Consider the following 26,257-nt stretch of genomic DNA (forward strand, 5'->3'; position numbering starts at 1 on the left):
ACTACAGAAAATGTAAAAATCAACATGCACATATATTTACGAACTTATTAAAGTTATGGGAAGTGTCTCCGGGAGTGTCAAGTACACAAAATTTCATGGTATATACCAAGAAATGGACAGAAATTGTGAACAGGGGGGGTTTATTCGAGATGTCAGCGACTGCATACAGGTTCTTTGAAACGTTAGAAACCATTATTAATCCAATCTTAAAGACAAATAATGTTATGAGACTTCGTCAAGATTTGCGTTCAAATGTTGAAGAGACAGTTTTGAATGACGATTCAATACTAACAAGCTGGTCATTACTAGTGGCAAATACAGAATGTGATTCAATTAAAGATTCGTTGTTAGCTAAAGTGGTTGACTGCTGGGTTACAGTGCGACTTCATGCTTTCAGTCGCGCGTACATGTACCTGTCACAGAAAGATGGTTAAACTGCCAAAAAACGAGAAAAATGTTTAAGAAAAAATTAAAAACTCAGAATGAGTGTCATTGAATTTTTACCATTTAATGAGTTGATCTTCGTCTAGGTATAGGTGCTGAATTGATGACTGATTCGCCATTTTCTTGAATGATTGTGCAGTTTCCTCTCGCAGAACCTTTTATTGTCTTGGAACATGCAACAAGCAGTTTTCTTGCATTTTGTTGAAACTCTTTCACGGACGGGTTATCATTTGAGCCTCCACATCTACGTTGCTTGCTATAGTATATCTCTGATTAAATTTTGCTGTCAATACGTACTGTACACCATCTTCATTCAAAAGCTCATAAATCAAATTGACAGCGGATTTGACTGTAACAAAGCATTTCATATAGTTTTTGATTTCAAACCATACAATGTATTATGTATATGTACATACAGTGTAATTGTTTATGTAATAAATAATATGATATCCATCAATGAAACTTACCAGTTATTCGCAGTCCTTCAAGTGTTTCTCGACTTAAACACATTCTTCTTCGTAATCCGATTGGCAAATCGACTTTTCGGAGGCACTGAATTTCCCAATTTTCAAAGAATGGTATGAATTTATTCTCCAACCACTGAAAAAAATGAGAAATAAAAAATTTGCAATCTTTAGCAACCAAGTTTATTAACTGAATGCACGACTGACTCCGAGATTATGCTTACATCTAATCTGTCCAGGTTTTCTCTTGTGAATGGTGCAATATACTTATTGCGTTGATGAATACTATCAACAGTATTTGACACATTCAAGCAATCAAAAAATCGATTCATGTATTTTATCAATTTTCGTGTCGATTCGAGACGAGGATCACCCTTCAGTTTTGATGATTACTCCAAGCTTATACTCATTAGAAATGTGATATATATTGAGAAACATTCCTAACATAGAGGAATTTTGTAGCTCTGTGATCATGTCAAGATGGCTGTCCTGTGACCTTTTTTGTGCCCAAAAATTTCAATTTTTGGCCTGAATTCTGAGTCTTGTAACTTCCTAATGGTTTGCCATTTTTCATTAGGGTTTTCTGTTACATCACAGAAAACCCTATTGAGATTCACGAGATTATTAGGGTTTCTGCTGCCTCGGCAGAAACTCTATTGGATTCCTGCTGATTATTATTTTAACATATTTTCCACTGAGTTTCGTCACATAAAAATCATCTTCTATTAGCTTTTGACTACTAACACCTTTGAAACGTAATGTTAAACTCTGATAATAATATAACAGTCTCTTTCTGCGCGTAGTTTCTATGGATGTACTGTGCTTCCTATTTTAAACTTGAAGTTACTTAAAGATAACACCGGTGGAAATAGCAATCATCAATCATGGCGCGAATCTGAAAGTTTGTGACGTCATTTCATTAATAAATAATGAAGGAAGGCTCCGAGAATATCCAAATCACAGGTTACTGTGAATAACTGGGGTTCGACCATTCACAAGTTAAAAATGTACTTCCTTGTTTGTGAAGTAAGTTTATTCATACTGTTATTAAAAGCAGTTCCTTTTAAACATTCTATAATAGTATAGTTTTGTTCGTGGATATCAATACTTCGAAAAATCAACAGCGGTTTATTTATTTACTGTACCAGTGCGCGTTTTCTTAATTGAATTGAATTGGTCCAGTCCAAAAGGTGGGTCATACTAGATAGTGTCAGAAAATGTCAGCGTCGGTGATACCTTGTTATCGTCGATATTAACCGGTCTAAAGTCCGTTTATACATCACATACATTACAAATTGGAGGTTTCTTGTATATGTACATCACATCGTGACGCAGCGGCGATGGTAATGTCATAGAAGAACAAAGTAAGTTGAAAATACCTACCCACTGCACCGATAAAGAATGTTTGCTAGCCAGAGACCAGTGACAGTCAGTAATGGGGAGTGATGGTACCGTTCGTGATTATGTTTTTATAATGGTTATTGGACGTCAATTTCATATGTGAATTGTAGTCCCCAACTGATCGCTTGACTTGTCAGACGGACTTTTCACTCCTCTACTAATAGTAACACTATGAGGCCTTCCCTCCTGCATAGTTTACCCTATAGGCCAAATTTGTGCTTTGGGCCAAATTCGGTTTTCTTATCTAGTCGACTTTTTTTCGGAACTAATAATAACCGAATATGCGCTTAAACTGTCACTAGGGAATGGTAAAAACACTGTAGCTTCGTTCTGCTCGATGTTATTTCCCCCAAAACCTGGCACATTAGTATTTTGCGCGTAGTAGCACATGTTGGTCAACATATCCATGTTGTGAGTTGACCCCTAGGTGGGACTCTTTCAAAAAAACGGAAAGGAATTGAGAGAATGCGAAATTAATAACCCAAAAAAGTATTGGTCGATGCTAAACTCTGCGAGCGGAACAAAAAATAATGAGGCTAATATAGATATCGATATTTTTCTTCAACATTTTATGAGATTAAATGATTTGAATAATGTTAACAATGAAACCGATGACGGTGATGAGCCCCCAGACGTGGGTGACCCTCCTGTCTATGACAATTAAATTTTGAACAGTGATATAACCAGTGATGAAGTAATTAAGGCTATCTCTTTACTCAAAAACAATAAGGCCCCAGGCATTGATGGAATCACAAATGATATCCATTTTTAGTTGATATATTACAAAAATTATTCAATTTAGTTCTTATAACAGGATATGTTCCTGAGATGTGGTCTATAGGCGTCATCAAACCCATTTTCAAAAAGAATGGCGATCCCTCTTATCCTGATAATTATAGAGGTATTACCTTAGTTAGCTGTCGTGGTAAGTTATTTACAAGTATCCTAAATCAAAGATTGTCAACATTCCTAGATACGAATGACATTATAAGTGAAGCCCAGGCTGGCTTCAGTTCGAAATATTCCACCATTGATCATATTTACACGCTTAAAACAATCGTAGAGCTGTATCTTTGTCAGGGAAGAAGACTTTTTTGCGCCTTTGTTGATTTTAAGAAAGCTTTCGACTCGATTTGTAGGGTAACGTTATGGCGAAACTTAATTGCTAACAGTGTTAATGGAAACTTTTTCAATGTGGTCAAAAATATGTATAATTCCATAAAATCATGTGTTAAATTTAATGGTTGCATGTCACAATACTTTGCAGCTGATAGACGCTTAACCCTTTCGCTACGTGTGACGTTTTGGAAACGTCATATGAGTGACACGTGCTGTGCGTATGACGTTGTAGAAACGTCATGCACCTATTGATTTATAACTCGAACGCGTACACAGCAAACAGTATGGAAACGCATGTAAGACAAGATAGTTAGCTTTCTAAACAACAGATGGCGAAAATGCGTCAGTAGTTGGTGCTGTCAGCCTGTTGAGCACATGGTAATTTGCGCGGGATTGAGATGGCTCCCCACTTACGTACCTCTACCAGCGGAAAAGGATATCCCATATCAATTGAATTTCTTTCATCCACACCGTAGCATCAATCACCAAAGACTGAGATAGGCACTTGGGTGAAAAACTGAAAAAAAAAATTTCTAACCCATCCTGACCCCCCCCCCAACACGCCCCCCCCCTACAGAAAAGGCTGTTGGTATGATTTTTTACTGATTTTCACTAAATAACATCATAATCTTCGATAAAAACGCGAAAAATCGGGGTTAAAAACAATTTGAAAAAAATCGAATTTTTCGGAAAATACCTTACGTAGGGGGCGGTGCAAGCGTGTACGCAGCGAAAGGGTTAAGACAAGGCGAAAATCTCTCACCTATCATCTTTTCGTTATTCTTAAACGACATTGAAGAATTTTTCATTGATCGTGGAAAACCGACTTTGTCATTTATTGAAAAACTAAATTTGAATCGTGACCCTGATATTGATACTTTACTGAATTTATTCATAATACTATACGCAGATGATACAGTTATTCTTGCTGAGGATGAGAAATCTCTTCAGCTACACTTAGAACCTTATTTGAATATTGTGCCGCTAATGGTCTCACTGTAAATTCAGAGAAAACTAAAGTACTCGTATTTGCGCGAAGTAAATCCCAGATAAAAATGATTTCGAAATTTATGTTTGGTGATCAACAGTTTGAGGTAGTTGAAGATTATGTTTATCTCGGAGTGAAATTTATTTGGAATGGTAACTTTGCTAAGGCAAAAAAGTATTTTTACGATAAAGCTATGAGAGCTATGTTTTCGATCGTTCAAAAAGGCAGACGTTTGAAATTGTCCATAGATGTTATGTTTAAATTATTTGATATGTGAGTTGCACCAATAGCCATGTATGGGTGTGAGATCTGGGGATACGAAAATCTTGATTAATTAGAAAATGTTCATTGCTTCTTCTGTAAAATCTTAATGAAAGTGACGAAATATTCTCGCAACTTACAAGTTTTATCAGAGCTAGGACGTTATCCTTTGAATATAGATGTTAGACGCAGGATTGTTAACATTTGGGTAAAAACAGTATCTGGAAAGCAAACCAAACTTAATTCAATACTTTATAAAATATCTTTCAATTTATTTTTAAGGGATAAATTTAAGAGCCCTTGGTTATCATATATAAAGAAAACCTTTGATGACTGTGGTTTGTCCTGCATTTGGATGCAGCAATTCATGACTTACAGTAAATCTTTTTCAAAACGAATAAAACAGATACTCCGTGACCAGCACCTTCAAGAAACCGTATCTGCCATAAATACTAATCCGATATACACAAACTTTAGGCAATATAAAAATGGTATTAGGTTAGAGAAGTATATAATAGAACTTGGTGATGACTTAGGAACTAGTTTATTTGAATTTAGGGTCGGGTCCTATATTATACCTGTGAACAAATTTTCAAACCATTTAGACAGAGCCGATAGAATATGCCCCACTTGTAATACTTTAGGTGATGAATCCCATTTTCTGTTTGACTGTACCTTACTGAACGAACCCCGGAAAAACTATTTGAATTTGAATACCTTTAATATCCTTGATATTCTGAAAAACCCAGCGGTCAAATTAGCTAAATTCATTATAACCGGCTTAGATGTATATAGATCCCTCCAATAGTACATATAGTATTGTAAATAGTTGATGTATATATATTTTGTTAAGTTTTCATTCTCTAAATTTTAATCACTACAGTGTTGTTTTGTAAATATTTGTATATACATGTGTAATAGTTTTCCTCCATATACCATGGAAATGGTTGGAGTGTAAATAAAATCGTAATCGTAATAGGAATGTAACAACTGATTTCGGGTGAAATCTTTGCTCGCATCCCTGAACGACATTCTATCCAGAAAGGCATAAACCCGTTATCGCTGCTTGCAGCTATATTTAGGGTTTTCTGTTTCGTCACAGAAAACCCTATTGAGATTCGCGTGTTTCTTATTAGGGTTTTCTGTTACATCACAGAAAACCCTATTGAGATTCGCGTGATTATTAGGGTTTTCTGTTACATCACAGAAAACCCTGTTGAGATTCGCGTGTTTCTTATTATTATTATTTTATCTCACACTATTTTCACTAAAAGAACAAAGGCTTTGTTACCTTGCCGCTGTTGTCGATACAATCCGTATGGTATCGTTCAGCTCACTGAGATCTACAAATACATCGCATGTTTTTTCACGAATCATCGTTACAAAAGCACTGTCGGGCCGTAAACATCGAAAATTGAGCCCCATTCAAAGAGCCGACATGTTTTTCTAAGTCGTCTTTCCGAAATCTAACGCATGTTTCTTGTCACGTCGATTATCAATTCAACCATAAATTAACAAATTTATTACCCAAAGATTGCACATTCAATCGCGGTTAATAAAACTAATTTTAACAATAGCCCATTTTCCTCATCAAATCATATTACCGATACACAGGAAATTTACTACTTTAGATTTTAAAAAAAACTGTCGAGCCGTAAACATCGACGAATCGACGTGTGTCACTACATCGTCGTTCCGGGGATCAGCTGCGAGTTTCACCTCATCATGAGAATCAAATCGAGTACAAATTAATTTATTACTACCAGTGATTTGGCCGTGGGCTTCAAGCAGTTAGTTTAACAATACCTATTTTTCTTTACCAGATCAAACCGTGTATTTACTAAGATAAATCGTTAGTGTACCGGGGACTGTAGGTCTAAACTAACACGCCGAAGAGATATAGCGGAGAAAAGCTGTTGTGTCGACGAGGTATCAAAATAAAAGTATATATTACTTTATTTGGCCGCAGGCCTCGACCTCTATATCAATACCATCAATACTCATATATTTCCTACAGTACATACCGATCATTGTCAAATGCACAAGGTATTTACTAAATACAAGTATATAACAAACTCCTATCCGTATGCTGGACTCATACTTGACATTTGGAGTAAGCATTCGCTGTGGGGGAAAGGAGATCGTTCGCTGTGTCGCTTGAAGTGTTTATCGAGTTTTACGCGACCTTAAGGCTTTAGGCCTACCGGCACTGACCTTTACTGTCTCAAACAAACACAGTATAATTGTTGCGTTTATTAACGGACTCATTTGATTGAACCCTCAAAACAAAATTTACGATATTTAGGAGGGTTGTTATTCAATAGGCCTACGACCAATCTGTCCAGATGTTAGGCCTACGCATATACATAGGCCTACATAGGCTAGTAGCCTCTACTAGGTTAATGCTAAGTTCACTGTAAAGGAGGAATCAGATTTATTAAAATGCATGTTAATTAGTGATTAACTGGTTCTGACTTGCAATGATCAATCACAATTATCAGTTTTATTGCCAAAAGTGAAGATTTTTTTGAAAATTTCTTCTGAGCAGACAGCTTTATAAGCCAGACTTTTCATTTGAGTTTTTTCATCATAAATGAAACTGGTATTTCATTATTCCTAATGACTTAAGCCGGGCGTAGGTCGGCCTTGCAAAGGCTTGTGACTCACTGCAATGCCATTCACTGCGACCGTCAGCGACGATTGTGTCGCAACGACTCATCGACCTACGCTCCCTTGCGACGGGTTGCGACTGTCAGCAACGCCAGTCACAATGAGTCGCACGTGTTCTACTTTCTGCGACACGACACGACTGTCACAACTGACCTACGTGCTCTTGCAACAGGCTGAAACTAGTCGCACACAGTCGCTGACAATCGTATCGCAACCGACTTGCACCGAAACATTGGATGCAATGCGAGGATCGCATCGCGTCTGAAGGCCGACCTACGTCCGGCTTTAAGTTACTGCCGAGCCCCAGAAATATCTTTTTTTTTCGTTCAAAAGACCTTTCACTTGAAAATTCTTTCCTCGGAACAAAATTTATTTCGTTCGAACCAATAATATTCTGTTCGAATGAACCAATTTGAAAAAATCATTAGAACAAAGTTTTTTTGTCCAATCGAAAGGTTTTTCGTTCGAACAATCGTTCGATCGAAACAGAATCATTTTAATTTGAACAGAATTTTCTTGTCAGAACATTAAGTTTTTCGTTCTAACAAGTATATTGTAAAAAGTTTTTTCTCCAAACGAAAGGTTTTTCGTTCGAACAACCGTTCAATCGAACAGAATCGTTTTAATTTGAACAGAATTTTCTTGTCAGAACACTTAAGTTTTTCGTTCGAACAAGTACATTGTAAAAAGTTTTTTCTCCGAACCAAAAGTATTAAGTATTTCGTTCAATCGAACAGAATTGTTTTCATTGAAACAAGATTTTCTTGTCGGAACATTAAGTTTCTTGGTCGAACGGCGTGTTAAGGTCGTTTTGGAAATTTACTTGGTCTGGTATATTTTGGATTACTGTGTATGTCATTTGTCAGGACATTTAACAGAAGACGACTTAGGATACTACCTAGCGTGACTCCACTAGTAAGACTGACTTATTCCAAGATGAGGCGTTCCGTTGATTTGGGCTACAAGTTTTCGTTCAGAGATAACTGCTGAGCCATTTGAGTGACCTATCATTGATACTGTTTCCTAATAGCCTGTTTAGTAATGGCTGATGTTGTGCCTTATTAAATGCTTTGTCGAAATCCACCGTTGAACAGGATTCTAAGACTGTGCAGAAAACCCGTTATCTCTGCTTTGCAGCTATATTTGCAATTTGTGATGGGTATTCTTTGAAGTTCTTTTATACCTGAGACAGGTATTTTTGATCAGCCATTAATGATGCAGTTGGCGGCCATCTTGGTGTCATCAGTACTCATTCGTAGGTGGAAAAAAGTATTTCCACATTATATTGATACCTAAGCATATTTTGTTACCACAATCAATTGGAAAGTTGTAGCTCATAACGTGTTCTATGAGATCATTAGTTTTTTTCATTAGTTTTTATATATGGCCACCAGGGGGCATTGAACATGCAATAACTTAGTATTTCTATATTATATTTGTACCTATGCATATTTTGTTACCACAATCAATTGAAAAGTTGTAGCTCATGACTTGTTCAATGATTGTGGTGGGTTTCAAGGTCATTTGTTACTCCATGTAGTCACCAGGGGGCGTTGAAAAGTAAAATAGCTTAGTATTTCCTTATTATATTGGTACCTAGACCTATTTTGTTACCATGATCAATTGCACTGTTGTAGCTCATAACATGTTCTATGAATGAAGTGAGATTCGCGGTCATTGGGCTTAGCCTATGTTCACCAGGGCAGACCTGCTAATCCCCATGGTATTTCCGTATTTGGTACAGATTTTAATAGCTAAATACGGAAGTACGGATGGTCCATATAAACTATGGTTTTTCATATGTTCTTTTCAAAATACGGATTTGTTTTATCTTCCTGTATGAAAATACGGCTAAAGTATATCATCACATCTGTGAAAACGGTTATGAACTTTCAAAAGCGGGAGTACGGGTTTGTTTTCTTCTACTGCTCGCAAATCGGGTCAGAGTATTGAATATATGGCAGTGGCATACACGTGCGTCCATCTCTTCTTTCACTGCATTGCTACTGTGTATGATCAATATAATCTCTTTACACACACTATATACACACAGTCACTCGTGACAGCATACCAATGCTCACATATGCGTGTACGTTATAATTACGTTTTCATACCGTGTTTGAATGAAAAGTTTTTATAATAAATAAACTTTCAATGAATATTTTATCGTTTCCTGAAAAATACTAAGTAGTAGACAAGTATGAATAAACGTCGTGATAAATATTTCTTCAGCTGGTAAAACCTGGGGTTAAAGACTCATTGACTTATATGTGGTTTTTACTGTATTTCGTGTGGCCAGGCTTTTTTATTTTGAAGGTAGGTTTAATGTTGGAAGGCGAAATAAAAATGAAAATGAAATTGTTTTTTTGTATTTTCTTATGAAACGATTATTTTCCTGACTTTATTAATAGACATTTTCACCCTTGGGGAAAACCCACTACTCAACCTTTCATCACCCGATAGTGGCAGCACCTGCCTGATTGATACCTTTTCCATAATACTTAGTAGATTCACTCCTGGGAAAAGATCGATATTGCTAAATTAATGCTACATTTTGAACATTATGTCTGGGTTAATTGAGGTTTTTAGCATTGGTTGATGTCTATGACCTCATGCCATTGCTAGTAGAATGGATCGAAAGTCGTAGTCGAAAAAAGCACTGACTTCTCATTTTCATAGTTACTTCAAATTGTAACTACGTTCCCGTAAAACAGAAGACAGAGCTGAAAATGACTCAAAATAATTTTTCAATTATTCCCAACAAGATTGCATTGCCAGATTTCTGATTTAATGGCCAAAAAAGTTATTCTATCGCATTTTTCTCATTAGTTATCTGGTGGATGAGAGGGGGTTATGCAATCGGCTAGTGATATGTCCGCATTGACATTGGCAGTAAAGAATGGGGAATGGCCTCTTCTGAATAGAAAAACATGAAATTATGTACCTCCGATTTATAAATATCATAGTGTTTTAATATCACTGTTATTCCAACTATCAGTATTCATCGGATTAATTGGGATTAATTTTCGGCGTCAGAATACGTAATTCTAGAGCAGTGGTACAACAGGCCTTCTCTTGACTGAAGCCCGTACAGGTAAATTATGTGATTGTGCGGGAACGCCTTTACAAAAGTTAAAACCATTTCATGATGTCACGAAACATTAAATGGTAAACGGTAGGCTAACACCATGATATGATTCCACCAATGAAGACGGATAATTTTATTCAATTTTACCATAGTTGTTTATAGGGGGTATATCATTGTTAAAGTATGCCGAGAACGACCATGTTGTATCATCAATCAGTTGACTGACAGTTTATTGTAAAATTCCATCGGTTCAGCTATATTCTACAATAAGTTTTCACTTTAAGATGCCCAACCCGCCTCCGGCGCACTCACCAGGCGGTAGCAGCCACTCAGCAGATAGATTCGCTTTGAAATGCACGCTGGAAAAAAAACTTTTATCTTTTCCACGCATTGAACACCATAACAGTGATTAAATTTCAACATTGTTTGTCGTGAATTGCAATATGCGATGGTTATTTGCCGCTACTGTAGTTCTTTTCGGAATTCAATCCAGCGGCTTCGGTAGCTCAGTGAGGTAAGGCGTGATGCTGTTGCATGCACTATCTGTGCTGAGTGACAAGTGGGTTCGAGTCCTGCTGACTGCTTACAACACTTGTGTGCAGGCAACACTTCAAAGGCCGTCCAGTCGTGAGGTTAAATGAACAAAACAATAGGGTTAAAAACTAAGGTCCGAACGACGTAAACAATCAAAAACAGTCAAACAAGCAATCATCAGCCTGCCTCAATAGTGACACCAATGCCGGCATTGCTCTCTGTGCGACGTTTTGATGCGTACATTAGTCCGCTTGATCTATAACTATTATGCAACAGAGTATTTTGCATTCAGAAAAATCGTTCTGTTTTCGTTTTCATTATTCAGCAATAGGGCATAACAGTTCATGCAAGGAAAACCACAGTCAGTCGAGATTACCCTTACAGTTGTATGTTAAATACGAATATTGTGTAGACGAAACTAGTGCCGAAATTGTTGTATTAAATAAATGGGTTTTAGTATATAAATCTTGATTGATATAAATCTCTTAGCTGGGACATGATGGAAAACATCAGAATAAACTAGTTTCCTCCTTAACAAAATAGCATTAACAAGGTTAAACAATACAAATAGTATAGGCTAAATCGTTCAGCAGAAAAATGAAATTCATTTCAATTCTTAGTCTGTGGTCCTCCCAATCAACATCGTCATAGAACATTTTCCGGCAGATGTAAAGCATTAACCACTTAATACCTTACCACAGTATAATCTTCTGTAAATGCTTCAAGGCCCATGGGCCGCTTGTTACCCTCCGATCCTCAGATTTTGGAACTCATTGGCAGGAAGAGCAATGAAAAATTTAAAAAGTAAACAACATTCAATTTTATTTTTTTGATTAATTCTGTTTTCTGATACTAATGATACTCTAAAGGAAAGTACTGATTTTATGGCATAAAACTACTGTTGCTTAATCGGAAGCTACTGACGGACATTCATTAAAACTACTCATGTGAGCTTAGTTTTACTGAGATAAATATGTAATACTACTGATGTTGAAATTTTATGGGTAAGCAGGTTTGATACCATATTAACTATTTTGAAACTTGTTACATCGCTACAATGTAACTTTCTGTAAAACATTGAAAACTAGATCATTCTTCTTCTACTGCGTCATGAAGGTATAAGGCCCGTGAGCCTCTTGTATTTTTATTTACCTTTGTCAGCGATATGAAGTTGGCATTGAGCCAATTCATGTAAAATCGTAGTACATTTTTTGTGTGAGCATATGTTTTATTGGTTGTCGGCCTAAACGATATATAATCGATGCGATTGAATACATGGCGAACCTCCATCGATGACATGGTCAACTTTGTTAAAATTCTACAAAAACTGTTTTTGGCGGGAAAATTCTTAGCTCTTGTGTATTAAATTGCAATGACCTTTATTTGGGGGTGTCGTCTCTAGTATCGAATGTGATTGGCTGTTTCTGGGATACACGGGGAATTCTGGCGCTACTAAAATAACCATGGGAAAGCTATGAATGGCGAACGTTTGATTGGACTAGGTGCCGTAAAAGTGCGAATTCCAAATGCTCATTGCTGGTGAGAATATAATTATTTCACATATCCGCCATAGGTATTGTTTCATTTTAATCCCCGGGGATGGTTATGATTGTCATTGAAGTGTAAGAGAACATTCACTTACAGATAAGGCCTCCATGTGCGCGCAGAGTGCATTAGACTGTTACACACACAATTGTACAGTATACACTACTATATATAGTGCTACTGTAATAACACTGCTTTCTGGCGCGTGCACGTTTGACATGAAAATACGCTTTAAGCCATCCCAAAATAATTGTCTGTTTGCCGTAACACCGACTCAAGTTTTCAGGATGAATCGGTAGGAAGGTAGAAATTTTTTTTTGTAAAATTTTTGGTAAAAAAAAAAAGAATTTATCACCTTTTCTTACATGGAAACAATATCACGAATCTCGTCGTGCACGGGAAATTTGTGTTAAGCCTAGATTCGAAGAATAATTCTAAAATTATAACTTCGTCCAGAGCGTCATCTCTGTGTTCAAAATGAAATAGTACATTGAATATATGCGCGCTACATTACCAGCTTAAATGTAGTCATTAAGAATGAGTGGGAGCTTATTGGAACACTGCCAGTTTCCTGAAAAATTTAAACTAGGCTACATGTCAAGGCATGTTTTCACACTTCAAACATACGTAGTTCATGCATCCGTAGTGGGTCTGCCGTTTTAATAAAGAATAAAATTTATTTCAATAAATCCCAGAAAAAAGTTTTCACTCGGCACCTTTGAAGTCGGGTCGGTCAGGTTAATGCAAATAAACAGACCATTATTTTGGGATGGCCTTATGAATAATCTTTTAAACTTTTATAGCAGAAGATGAGCGCTGTGTTTGATTTGTAGCAAATTGTAATTTCTTGTGACCTGAAAATACTTAGCAGCCAACTAGTTCTAGGTCTGAATATTTTAGTGGTAGAATCCAGGATTTTTATCGATCTACTTGCATACGCCGATATTTTACGGTACCGGTATTTTATCTTCCACAGCCATACATTGGAAGAGATTTCCAAGACTCAATATTCAGCCATCCTCCGATTGCTGACATCATATGAATTTTGTTCTAGAATTATTCATATTGTGAAAAATACTTTTTCAAAATATTGGATAGTTTCCCTGCCGCGCCTATTTGTACCCTACTAAATGTTGTGCGTGGACCGTAAACAATGTATATCTTTGGTCTTATTTGACTACAAAATAATTCTTTGAGAAAGTTAAAATACAATATAAACTTATAGAACTTTGAAGTCATGAATTAAAAAGATTAAAAGTAATGCAGTAAAGGCAGTAAAGCCCTTGATCCAAACAACCTCTAGCTTTTTCAAGGTAAACTGCACTTTGCCCATGGGCAATTTATTCATACAATGGGAGCAAATTTTAATTTCATGGTTTCCAGAGCTAAGGCCCTTGTGACTGCAACTTAGCATATATTCATACATATCATTCATTGAAGCATTATCCATTCGCCAAATTGTAGTGAGCTGAATTTTGAAAATGGGCCTCGTTAAAATTGATAAGAGCTTTTTCGCGAAAATCTGAACGCAAAAATATCAGAAAGCAAAGACTCCTTTATGATTAGCTTAGCTGCAGAAATCAGCAGGTGTTCACGTGAACCCGTGGTATCGTATACTGTTTAATTTCGGGGTATTATTTTAAGATTTAAAATTGTATTTCAAGATTGATTTCTGTGAAGTTTTTAGAATTTGGTTTTTGGGAGGAACATTTTTATTTTTGCAGTACTGAAAATATCATTGACAATTATGCAAAGTCCAGAAAGAATAACTTTTTCACGAAATGCATGGACGACCTTGATATGTTAATTAGCCATTTGCTCAAACCGCAAATTCAATCAAATTTCATTCTGCAAAAAATCTACTTTATTGAACAAGGTTAAACAGCAAATCCAATTTAATGTTGTTATAATTACGTTTTCATACCGTGTTTGAATGAAAAGTTTTTATAATAAATAAACTTTCAATGAATATTATAATTACGTTTTCATACCGTGTTTGAATGAAAAGTTTTTATAATAAATAAACTTTCAATGAATATTTTATCGTTTCCTGAAAAATACTAAGTAGTAGACAAGTATGAATAAACGTCGTGATAAATATTTCTTCAGCTGGTAAAACCTGGGGTTAAAGACTCATTGACTTATATGTGGTTTTTACTGTATTTCGTGTGGCCAGGCTTTTTTATTTTGAAGGTAGGTTTAATGTTGGAAGGCGAAATAAAAATGAAAATGAAATTGTTTTTTTGTATTTTCTTATGAAACGATTATTTTCCTGACTTTATTAATAGACATTTTCACCCTTGGGGAAAACCCACTACTCAACCTTTCATCACCCGATAGTGGCAGCACCTGCCTGATTGATACCTTTTCCATAATACTTAGTAGATTCACTCCTGGGAAAAGATCGATATTGCTAAATTAATGCTACATTTTGAACATTATGTCTGGGTTAATTGAGGTTTTTAGCATTGGTTGATGTCTATGACCTCATGCCATTGCTAGTAGAATGGATCGAAAGTCGTAGTCGAAAAAAGCACTGACTTCTCATTTTCATAGTTACTTCAAATTGTAACTACGTTCCCGTAAAACAGAAGACAGAGCTGAAAATGACTCAAAATAATTTTTCAATTATTCCCAACAAGATTGCATTGCCAGATTTCTGATTTAATGGCCAAAAAAGTTATTCTATCGCATTTTTCTCATTAGTTATCTGGTGGATGAGAGGGGGTTATGCAATCGGCTAGTGATATGTCCGCATTGACATTGGCAGTAAAGAATGGGGAATGGCCTCTTCTGAATAGAAAAACATGAAATTATGTACCTCCGATTTATAAATATCATAGTGTTTTAATATCACTGTTATTCCAACTATCAGTATTCATCGGATTAATTGGGATTAATTTTCGGCGTCAGAATACGTAATTCTAGAGCAGTGGTACAACAGGCCTTCTCTTGACTGAAGCCCGTACAGGTAAATTATGTGATTGTGCGGGAACGCCTTTACAAAAGTTAAAACCATTTCATGATGTCACGAAACATTAAATGGTAAACGGTAGGCTAACACCATGATATGATTCCACCAATGAAGACGGATAATTTTATTCAATTTTACCATAGTTGTTTATAGGGGGTATATCATTGTTAAAGTATGCCGAGAACGACCATGTTGTATCATCAATCAGTTGACTGACAGTTTATTGTAAAATTCCATCGGTTCAGCTATATTCTACAATAAGTTTTCACTTTAAGATGCCCAACCCGCCTCCGGCGCACTCACCAGGCGGTAGCAGCCACTCAGCAGATAGATTCGCTTTGAAATGCACGCTGGAAAAAAAACTTTTATCTTTTCCACGCATTGAACACCATAACAGTGATTAAATTTCAACATTGTTTGTCGTGAATTGCAATATGCGATGGTTATTTGCCGCTACTGTAGTTCTTTTCGGAATTCAATCCAGCGGCTTCGGTAGCTCAGTGAGGTAAGGCGTGATGCTGTTGCATGCACTATCTGTGCTGAGTGACAAGTGGGTTCGAGTCCTGCTGACTGCTTACAACACTTGTGTGCAGGCAACACTTCAAAGGCCGTCCAGTCGTGAGGTTAAATGAACAAAACAATAGGGTTAAAAACTAAGGTCCGAACGACGTAAACAATCAAAAACAGTCAAACAAGCAATCATCAGCCTGCCTCAATAGTGACACCAATGCCGGCATTGCTCTCTGTGCGACGTTTTGATGCGTACATTAGTCCGCTTGATCTATAACTATTATGCAACAGAGTATTTTGCATTCAGAAAAATCGTTCTGTTTTCGTTTTCATTATTCAGCAATAGGGCATAACAGTTCATGCAAGGAAAACCACAGTCAGTCGAGATTACCCTTACAGTTGTATGTTAAATACGAATATTGTGTAGACGAAACTAGTGCCGAAATTGTTGTATTAAATAAATGGGTTTTAGTATATAAATCTTGATTGATATAAATCTCTTAGCTGGGACATGATGGAAAACATCAGAATAAACTAGTTTCCTCCTTAACAAAATAGCATTAACAAGGTTAAACAATACAAATAGTATAGGCTAAATCGTTCAGCAGAAAAATGAAATTCATTTCAATTCTTAGTCTGTGGTCCTCCCAATCAACATCGTCATAGAACATTTTCCGGCAGATGTAAAGCATTAACCACTTAATACCTTACCACAGTATAATCTTCTGTAAATGCTTCAAGGCCCATGGGCCGCTTGTTACCCTCCGATCCTCAGATTTTGGAACTCATTGGCAGGAAGAGCAATGAAAAATTTAAAAAGTAAACAACATTCAATTTTATTTTTTTGATTAATTCTGTTTTCTGATACTAATGATACTCTAAAGGAAAGTACTGATTTTATGGCATAAAACTACTGTTGCTTAATCGGAAGCTACTGACGGACATTCATTAAAACTACTCATGTGAGCTTAGTTTTACTGAGATAAATATGTAATACTACTGATGTTGAAATTTTATGGGTAAGCAGGTTTGATACCATATTAACTATTTTGAAACTTGTTACATCGCTACAATGTAACTTTCTGTAAAACATTGAAAACTAGATCATTCTTCTTCTACTGCGTCATGAAGGTATAAGGCCCGTGAGCCTCTTGTATTTTTATTTACCTTTGTCAGCGATATGAAGTTGGCATTGAGCCAATTCATGTAAAATCGTAGTACATTTTTTGTGTGAGCATATGTTTTATTGGTTGTCGGCCTAAACGATATATAATCGATGCGATTGAATACATGGCGAACCTCCATCGATGACATGGTCAACTTTGTTAAAATTCTACAAAAACTGTTTTTGGCGGGAAAATTCTTAGCTCTTGTGTATTAAATTGCAATGACCTTTATTTGGGGGTGTCGTCTCTAGTATCGAATGTGATTGGCTGTTTCTGGGATACACGGGGAATTCTGGCGCTACTAAAATAACCATGGGAAAGCTATGAATGGCGAACGTTTGATTGGACTAGGTGCCGTAAAAGTGCGAATTCCAAATGCTCATTGCTGGTGAGAATATAATTATTTCACATATCCGCCATAGGTATTGTTTCATTTTAATCCCCGGGGATGGTTATGATTGTCATTGAAGTGTAAGAGAACATTCACTTACAGATAAGGCCTCCACGTGCGCGCAGAGTGCATTAGACTGTTACACACACAATTGTACAGTATACACTACTATATATAGTGCTACTGTAATAACACTGCTTTCTGGCGCGTGCACGTTTGACATGAAAATACGCTTTAAGCCATCCCAAAATAATTGTCTGTTTGCCGTAACACCGACTCAAGTTTTCAGGATGAATCGGTAGGAAGGTAGAAATTTTTTTTTGTAAAATTTTTGGTAAAAAAAAAAAGAATTTATCACCTTTTCTTACATGGAAACAATATCACGAATCTCGTCGTGCACGGGAAATTTGTGTTAAGCCTAGATTCGAAGAATAATTCTAAAATTATAACTTCGTCCAGAGCGTCATCTCTGTGTTCAAAATGAAATAGTACATTGAATATATGCGCGCTACATTACCAGCTTAAATGTAGTCATTAAGAATGAGTGGGAGCTTATTGGAACACTGCCAGTTTCCTGAAAAATTTAAACTAGGCTACATGTCAAGGCATGTTTTCACACTTCAAACATACGTAGTTCATGCATCCGTAGTGGGTCTGCCGTTTTAATAAAGAATAAAATTTATTTCAATAAATCCCAGAAAAAAGTTTTCACTCGGCACCTTTGAAGTCGGGTCGGTCAGGTTAATGCAAATAAACAGACCATTATTTTGGGATGGCCTTATGAATAATCTTTTAAACTTTTATAGCAGAAGATGAGCGCTGTGTTTGATTTGTAGCAAATTGTAATTTCTTGTGACCTGAAAATACTTAGCAGCCAACTAGTTCTAGGTCTGAATATTTTAGTGGTAGAATCCAGGATTTTTATCGATCTACTTGCATACGCCGATATTTTACGGTACCGGTATTTTATCTTCCACAGCCATACATTGGAAGAGATTTCCAAGACTCAATATTCAGCCATCCTCCGATTGCTGACATCATATGAATTTTGTTCTAGAATTATTCATATTGTGAAAAATACTTTTTCAAAATATTGGATAGTTTCCCTGCCGCGCCTATTTGTACCCTACTAAATGTTGTGCGTGGACCGTAAACAATGTATATCTTTGGTCTTATTTGACTACAAAATAATTCTTTGAGAAAGTTAAAATACAATATAAACTTATAGAACTTTGAAGTCATGAATTAAAAAGATTAAAAGTAATGCAGTAAAGGCAGTAAAGCCCTTGATCCAAACAACCTCTAGCTTTTTCAAGGTAAACTGCACTTTGCCCATGGGCAATTTATTCATACAATGGGAGCAAATTTTAATTTCATGGTTTCCAGAGCTAAGGCCCTTGTGACTGCAACTTAGCATATATTCATACATATCATTCATTGAAGCATTATCCATTCGCCAAATTGTAGTGAGCTGAATTTTGAAAATGGGCCTCGTTAAAATTGATAAGAGCTTTTTCGCGAAAATCTGAACGCAAAAATATCAGAAAGCAAAGACTCCTTTATGATTAGCTTAGCTGCAGAAATCAGCAGGTGTTCACGTGAACCCGTGGTATCGTATACTGTTTAATTTCGGGGTATTATTTTAAGATTTAAAATTGTATTTCAAGATTGATTTCTGTGAAGTTTTTAGAATTTGGTTTTTGGGAGGAACATTTTTATTTTTGCAGTACTGAAAATATCATTGACAATTATGCAAAGTCCAGAAAGAATAACTTTTTCACGAAATGCATGGACGACCTTGATATGTTAATTAGCCATTTGCTCAAACCGCAAATTCAATCAAATTTCATTCTGCAAAAAATCTACTTTATTGAACAAGGTTAAACAGCAAATCCAATTTAATGTTGTTTTATTGAGCAAATTTCAGAAAATTCAATTCTATTCCGCATTCAAATCAATAAGACCAAGGGAAGAGATTTATCTAAGGTATTTGTTCCTGTCAGCTCCAGTCGCTGTCTGTGCTACTTATGAAAACACGATTGAATTGTGTAAATTATTTGCCTGGGATTGACTAGTCTATCGCTGGGAGTTTATTTGGACAAAACCCACAGAATGCATCATTTGCTATTTTATGAAAAGTTGACAGGCTTGCCATGGTGCCCCTTGGGGCTCGTGTTAGAAGAATTAGGTAGTTATACAAATTAACCGACGACGAATTAAGTGAGTTTAACTGTGTGTATATATATATATATGTCAAAAAAGCTGGGTTGACTGGCATAGGCCTAATGCAACATAGTCAAAATATGTACTTGGCTACCTATATTCCAGAGGGAGTGGGTTGTTCAGTAGGGGCAATTATTAGGCTACTAATCACCTTGATCTTTCATATATATATTTGTATTCCCAAAGGGCCCACCAGCACTACGCTCAAAGCTCAAAGCTTTAAGCACACTCGAACTCAATTTCATTAGTCTGTTTATTTTACTACTAATGGGCGAATTGAACGGATGAAGCAAAAATATATTTCGTAATTTGTTTTTCGTTATGGTGCGCAAAGTTGAAAGCTGTGGGTTTCATATTTTTTGAGAAATTAACCAAAAAGTCTCAAAAATTCGATTTATTTGAGCACATTTTTTATGCAGCATCTTTAACTGTCCAAAATAACACATGTGAAATTCAATGCTATTTGTGTCGGAAGAACTTTATCTCGTCAAGATCCGAAGCTTTTTTCGGTAGTTATGGGGCTTTCAAAGACGAAACCCCCCAAAATCTCGGTTATGTATAATTTGTGTTGAACTGGCTTGAATGACGTCATAGCATTCATTGAATATGTAAATGAGGTCGATCAGCAGGTGCTAAGTAAAATGGCGGCACAATTGAAGAGGTTCATATTCATCATTTCTAGCGCGAATACTGATACTCACGGCGTATGATATAACGATTTATTGTGTGGGATGTGTTCAATGATTCATCTAGTTTTGAAGTATAACTACACATCCATAATGGTAAAAATCTCTTTCTTCAGACATGATGTTTCATACAAACTCTTTGATTGTCCCCTGCGCGGCGTAAAAAATAAACTTTTTAAAGGGGAAATGGAATGACCATCCCTAATGTCAATCATCTGGTGAAAAAAGGTACAATTTGATAAGTGAAACATGACGAAAATAAATGGGATTATCGTAACACTAGCTCATAACTGTTTTCAATTATCACTTACCACAAACAGCATTCGAAACCTCTTTTTCAGTAATCTGTCCTGGGTGAAATTATACGTTTCATAAACAAAAATCACGACTTGAGGAAATGTACTGAGTGCCTATATTGTTATTGGAAAATTTAATTTTATAAGTCATGACATAAATGAAGAAATAATACGCAAATACTGTGCAATACCACAGTACCTGATCATTCAGTACATCATCATAATTATCAGAATCATGGCACCCATGGTTTGCCTCAGTATCCTTGTGAGTTTCATCTGCAAAATTTTAAGAAATCATTAGTAATAGTATGCAGATAAGCCCCTTTCAAGGCTGGACAGATAGTGATTTAAAAAGAGTTCATTGTGTAATCTAGGCCTACTCTAATTATTTAACCTATGAAAAAGCTAGGAATGGACATGTTGTACTTTGCAATGCATCAATCATGAAATACTTTGCAATGCATCAATCATAAATGAAATAAAGTTTGGATGAATTTGATTTAATTGATTTGGTACACGCCACAGATTTTACCGATTACAGTACATTCAATTTATATCGTCGACTATAAATATTTGATGAAACGCAATGATACTCGCCTTGGAACTTTAATTCAAATAGCAGACAGACTGTTCTAACTTAGAAATAAAGCATGAAAATTGATTAAAACGGTAAATGTTTGCATGTGTGCCTGTATGCTTACTTCTAGTCCTTTGCTAACCGTAGTGGTTCGAATCCTGTAAATACCTGATATTTTTTAAAGTCTTTTTTGATTATTTATATTTTTATAAACTCAACAGCGAATGCAAAAACATATAATAACCTTTTTATGAATTAAGCCAAATGAAAATCTAAACTCTATAGACTTTCAATGGTTGAATGGACACTTGTACTTGGTTTTTGTACGTTACGGCCTGGTAGTGATCGAACCATCCATTAACAATGTTATTCTGTTTTGAAAATATGTCTTGTAATGAGAAGAGTCATGTAACTATTCTTATTCCAAAGATGCATTTTATGACAAAATATATTCACAATCACACATGACATGTGCTCATGTGTTATTCACACAAGTGATGTGCTCCACAACATGGTAAGCGATTTTTTCTACCGGCCACAGTTAGGTTTCGCACTGCGCATGTTCTGAATATACCGGAAGTAAACAAACCGTGACGTACGCGGAAGTAAAGCACATGGCTAGTCAAAAGTCAATTACAGTGTCAATAGGTATACGTTATTCTGCGATGATAAATCGAAATTTTAAAGTTAAAATCTGAAAAGATTTCCGATCCGTTTCCTTCTATGACAGGTTGTAAATATTGAGACAAAAATAAAATGGAATTCAGCATATAGAATGAATTTACTGTGTTTATTTCTTATCATGAATTTAAGTGTTTATTTCTTTACTTAGTACAGTACTGCTTGCAGAAAATACATTTCCAATCAAAATTTAGAATTATCTTTCGGTTTAAAGTATGAGGTAGATACACCACATGGTACAATCGATAGCAATAGTTGCATTCCTCCTAGAAAAGAAATAACAGAACTGTATATTGATATTGATTAATGTTCATTTATATATGAGTGCTTCTGTCTTAACAATCAAAGCATAAAACATGACTTTGACCCTCCCTGCAATTACTAGCCATAATTCCCTTGTTACATTGTATATTCTTTTGGTCTTTTTAATTTATCTCACCTAAATCTATTCAAGTTATACTTACCCAATCAGAAGACTTGCCATTTTCATTTCCACAGACATGGCATATGTTACTTATATCATCTAGGATAAAAGGAGAAAGATAGCCAATCAGTTTGTGTAAGCCTATACAGTATTAGTACACTGTTGCGGCAAATGGAAAACATGGCATAATAACAAAATTGGCATTATAAAGACTGGAACTTTCATCAAATTTGAGTTAGATTGGGCAATTTGGTTCTCTGAAATGGCATGTAGCGAGCACTGGCATTAAAATTAAAAAGGATTGCATTATAATGAACTTTGAATTTAATAACTATAAGGTCGAGGGCCTACCTGATTCATTAACAGTGGCTGATGTCCAACGATGTGAATTTGCATTTACTGTTGAAATATGGGTCGTGTCAGTACCTTGAAGAACACTGCCAGCATACTGTTGAATACACATATGTAATTGAATGAAATTTGTTAAACAATAATCAATAATATTGAAATTAAACAAATCAATCCTACCAAAGTAGTCAGCACGCCACAACTATGCCCATCAAGTTGTTTCTGGTGAGGCGGTTCGATTATGGACCATTCAATATCATCAATGTCATGTCTACCAAGGGCTGTGGCTCAGTAAGTCAAGTAGGACCTTACATTGAGATGAGAAATAGTTTGGAAATTATACATAATACATTGACATCGATAGAGAATAACGCAGTTTTCATAATGATTTCTTACTTAATATTCTTCAGTGCTTGAGCTTTTTTAAAATCAGATGCTCCAAACGGATCAAGGTAGACGATTTCATAGTTTTTGGGCTTGATCATCTGATATGAATAAAAAAATGCATTATTTCTAAATACTTAATATTTGACAAATAAATACCGAAATTATCAAATAATTATAATTCTACATACAACCAGAACCCAATGATTACTATCCTTGTTGTAGCCGCCAATGATCATATATTTGTTTTCCAAATTTATCTAGTAATCAAATAGATTTTATGAGGAGTCTCAAAAGTAAATGAAAAACGAGAAAAGTTATCAAAGTACTTCATACTTTCTTGAATAGACTATATTTGTATCGTGATTTGTTTCCTGCGACAATCGGGGTTATTATATAAGAATCAATAACCGTACAGTCATACATACTTTTTTCAGCTTTAAGGGCTAGGGCCATGTTTATCACCTGAATAAAGAGCAAAAGATATTGATATGAAGTTCAATGAAAAAATGCGCATGGGATGATTTATTATCCAGTAACAATACATGTTGTCTAGAACTGTATGAGATACTAATTAATACAAACAAGAGTTTTAAGATCTTCCGAAACAACACACTACTTACTCACTAGTAATAACATAGGAATTTAATTTCAAGGACCGCAATCCCTCATCGGTCAAGAGATGACTACCAGATTTGGCAACTACTGTTCTGAGTATTGGATCTTCCTTTTTGTCCAAAATACATTGGACATGAAAAAACATCATTTGTGGCACACGTATTTCATGTAGAAGATAGAGAGAAAAAGAATTAATTTCAATTGCGACTTACATGTGTTGAACTTTACTTCCGCGTACGTCACGGTTTGTTTACTTCCGGTATATTCAGAACATGCGCAGAGCGAAATCTAACTGTGGCCGGTAGAAAAAATCGCTTACCCCACAACACAGATCACATGTGTGATGGTTGGGATCACATGTTTTTTGTGTCTTTCACACATGGTTTTCACATAAATAACATGTGTGAATTTTTTGTGAGGGATATCTTTAAGGTTAAGAATTGAATTGATACGTTAATATACGTTAATTCGCCATGTGCCTATATTACAAATTCAATCAAATTTTATTCTGCAATATATATCCAATTCAATTATATTTTATTGAACCAAACCTCATCAAATCCAATTCAATTTTATAAGGTATCCAAATCATTGAGACAAATAAAAAAATTGACCTGAAGTAATTGTTTCTTTCATCCCCCTGGCCGTGTCACTTAAAAATGATTGTACTGGGTAAATAACATGGGAGCAGAATGTACTTATTTTGACACGTCAACCCACAAATAGCATCACTCACAAAATGCACAGGCTCTTGTTTAAGATAAGTGTCAACAAATGATACTCTGAGTCCCTCTAATTTATGTGAAGAGATGTTCTTGTGTATTTATCTAACATTATCTATCGTTCAAAACAAAAAGTATTTTAGGTTACTTGATCTAATGTGGCCAATCTTTGTCAAATTGCGCACTGTAGTATTTATCCTTTTACTTCCTTATATGATGTGGTTTCAAGTTTTGAGGGGAATACCCCTGGTCCCTGCTGGCATTCATGCTGGTCTAGCAAGTTAATAATTTTTCTGAACATGTAGAATGAACATACTCTGAATATCCTCGTGCAAGCCTGTAAATAATTTTTTTGCCAGTGCCTGCCACATGTCAGGCACCAACTATAATGCTGCCTGACATTAATGAGTTGGTGCCTGCCATTTAGCAAAGTACTACTGTTTTATAGAGAATTTCCTTATTACTATCATTAAAAACATATGAAGAATTGCACACAACCTTTATTATATTGGGACTTCAACATTAAAATTTACTTTCACAATACCATAAAATCTCTAACAGCTATCAGGATGAACCTTTCTAACTATACCATAAAATCAATCTCCAATAACAGCAAACGAAACCGGAACCAACAACAGGCGATAGAATACATTCATGATTAAACTTACAGGGTGTCACTTGACTTTGACTGATTACAATATTTTGTTTCTTATATATTTACATGTGTGTTATTTACTACCAATTATAATCTATTTTGAACTGTTTTATTTTTACTTTGATTGTTTCATCACCGCACAGCGGCAATGGTATACATTTATATAACGCTCGAGTTCATCGTACTACCACGTGTCAGTTCATACATTAGTATATATGCAAATAAGCAGTGAGCCGCGTACTGCGTGTATGGCTGTGTGTATAGTAATCAGCTGAGTGAGTCTATATATAGCACAGTCACTCGGCGATGATAGTATACACAGCACTCTCACACATCGGCGGGCACTATTGTCAGCCTCTTAAATCGTCAATTAAGACAAACTAATTGACAAATCAGTGAATTAAAATCTCTGATGAAGGGCCTCGGCTTATTGGGCAAAGCTTTATGAAATCCATGTATTTTAGGCTAAAAAACTGCCCTCGGCTTATTGGCCGGAAAATACGGTAGCGCGATTTCACCGCAATAAGCAACGGAATTGATCAGAAGACAATTGGCGCGATTTATCGCAATAAACATCGGAATTAATTGATCGGTGATAGGAAACGGTGCTATTTATTTTCATATCGGTTCAAAAAAGCTAAAACTATTAGAACCATGAAAATTTTCGTGCCGGTCAGCGTGACAGGCAGGAGCGATTTTGCAACGGACATCGAAGCGTTTTGAGCCGGCCAATATCCGTGACCGGCCGCTTATTTACAGCTTGCTAGTGTGATGTCTGATGAAGCAACTTGTATTTCAACTTGTATTTCTAATATCTAAATCTGTCTCCGTTTAATGTTCTAGGTTACATTCCTCTGTGTGAGAACATGCCAGGTGGTAATGCTGTTAAGCCGGGTGACGTCGTAAAAGCAAAAAATGGGAAAACTATTCAGGTAACAAAATATCAAAAAAAGCTAGGTGCTATTGATAATCATCAGTTAACTTTAGTTCATTTTTAACAGATCTCAATTCATTCATATCCTCAATTCATTCATATCTAAATAATAATAAGAACGCAACTATCACAATCTTCATGATGATAATGAGTT

At 35.8% G+C, this 26,257-nt stretch overlaps 1 protein-coding gene across 1 annotated transcript in view; it reads left to right on the forward strand.

Moving 5' to 3' along the window:
• Nucleotides 1-26,257, forward strand: part of LOC141898934 (cytosol aminopeptidase-like) — a 111,153-nt gene that overhangs the window by 65,996 nt on the left and 18,900 nt on the right. The window contains exon 9 of the mRNA XM_074785086.1: nt 26,013-26,101. Coding sequence (XP_074641187.1) covers nt 26,013-26,101 — 89 coding nt within the window. The remainder of the gene's footprint in view (nt 1-26,012; nt 26,102-26,257) is intronic.

This window comes from Tubulanus polymorphus, chromosome 2 (genome assembly GCF_964204645.1).
Source record: "Tubulanus polymorphus chromosome 2, tnTubPoly1.2, whole genome shotgun sequence".
NCBI lineage: Eukaryota > Metazoa > Nemertea > Palaeonemertea > Tubulaniformes > Tubulanidae > Tubulanus > Tubulanus polymorphus.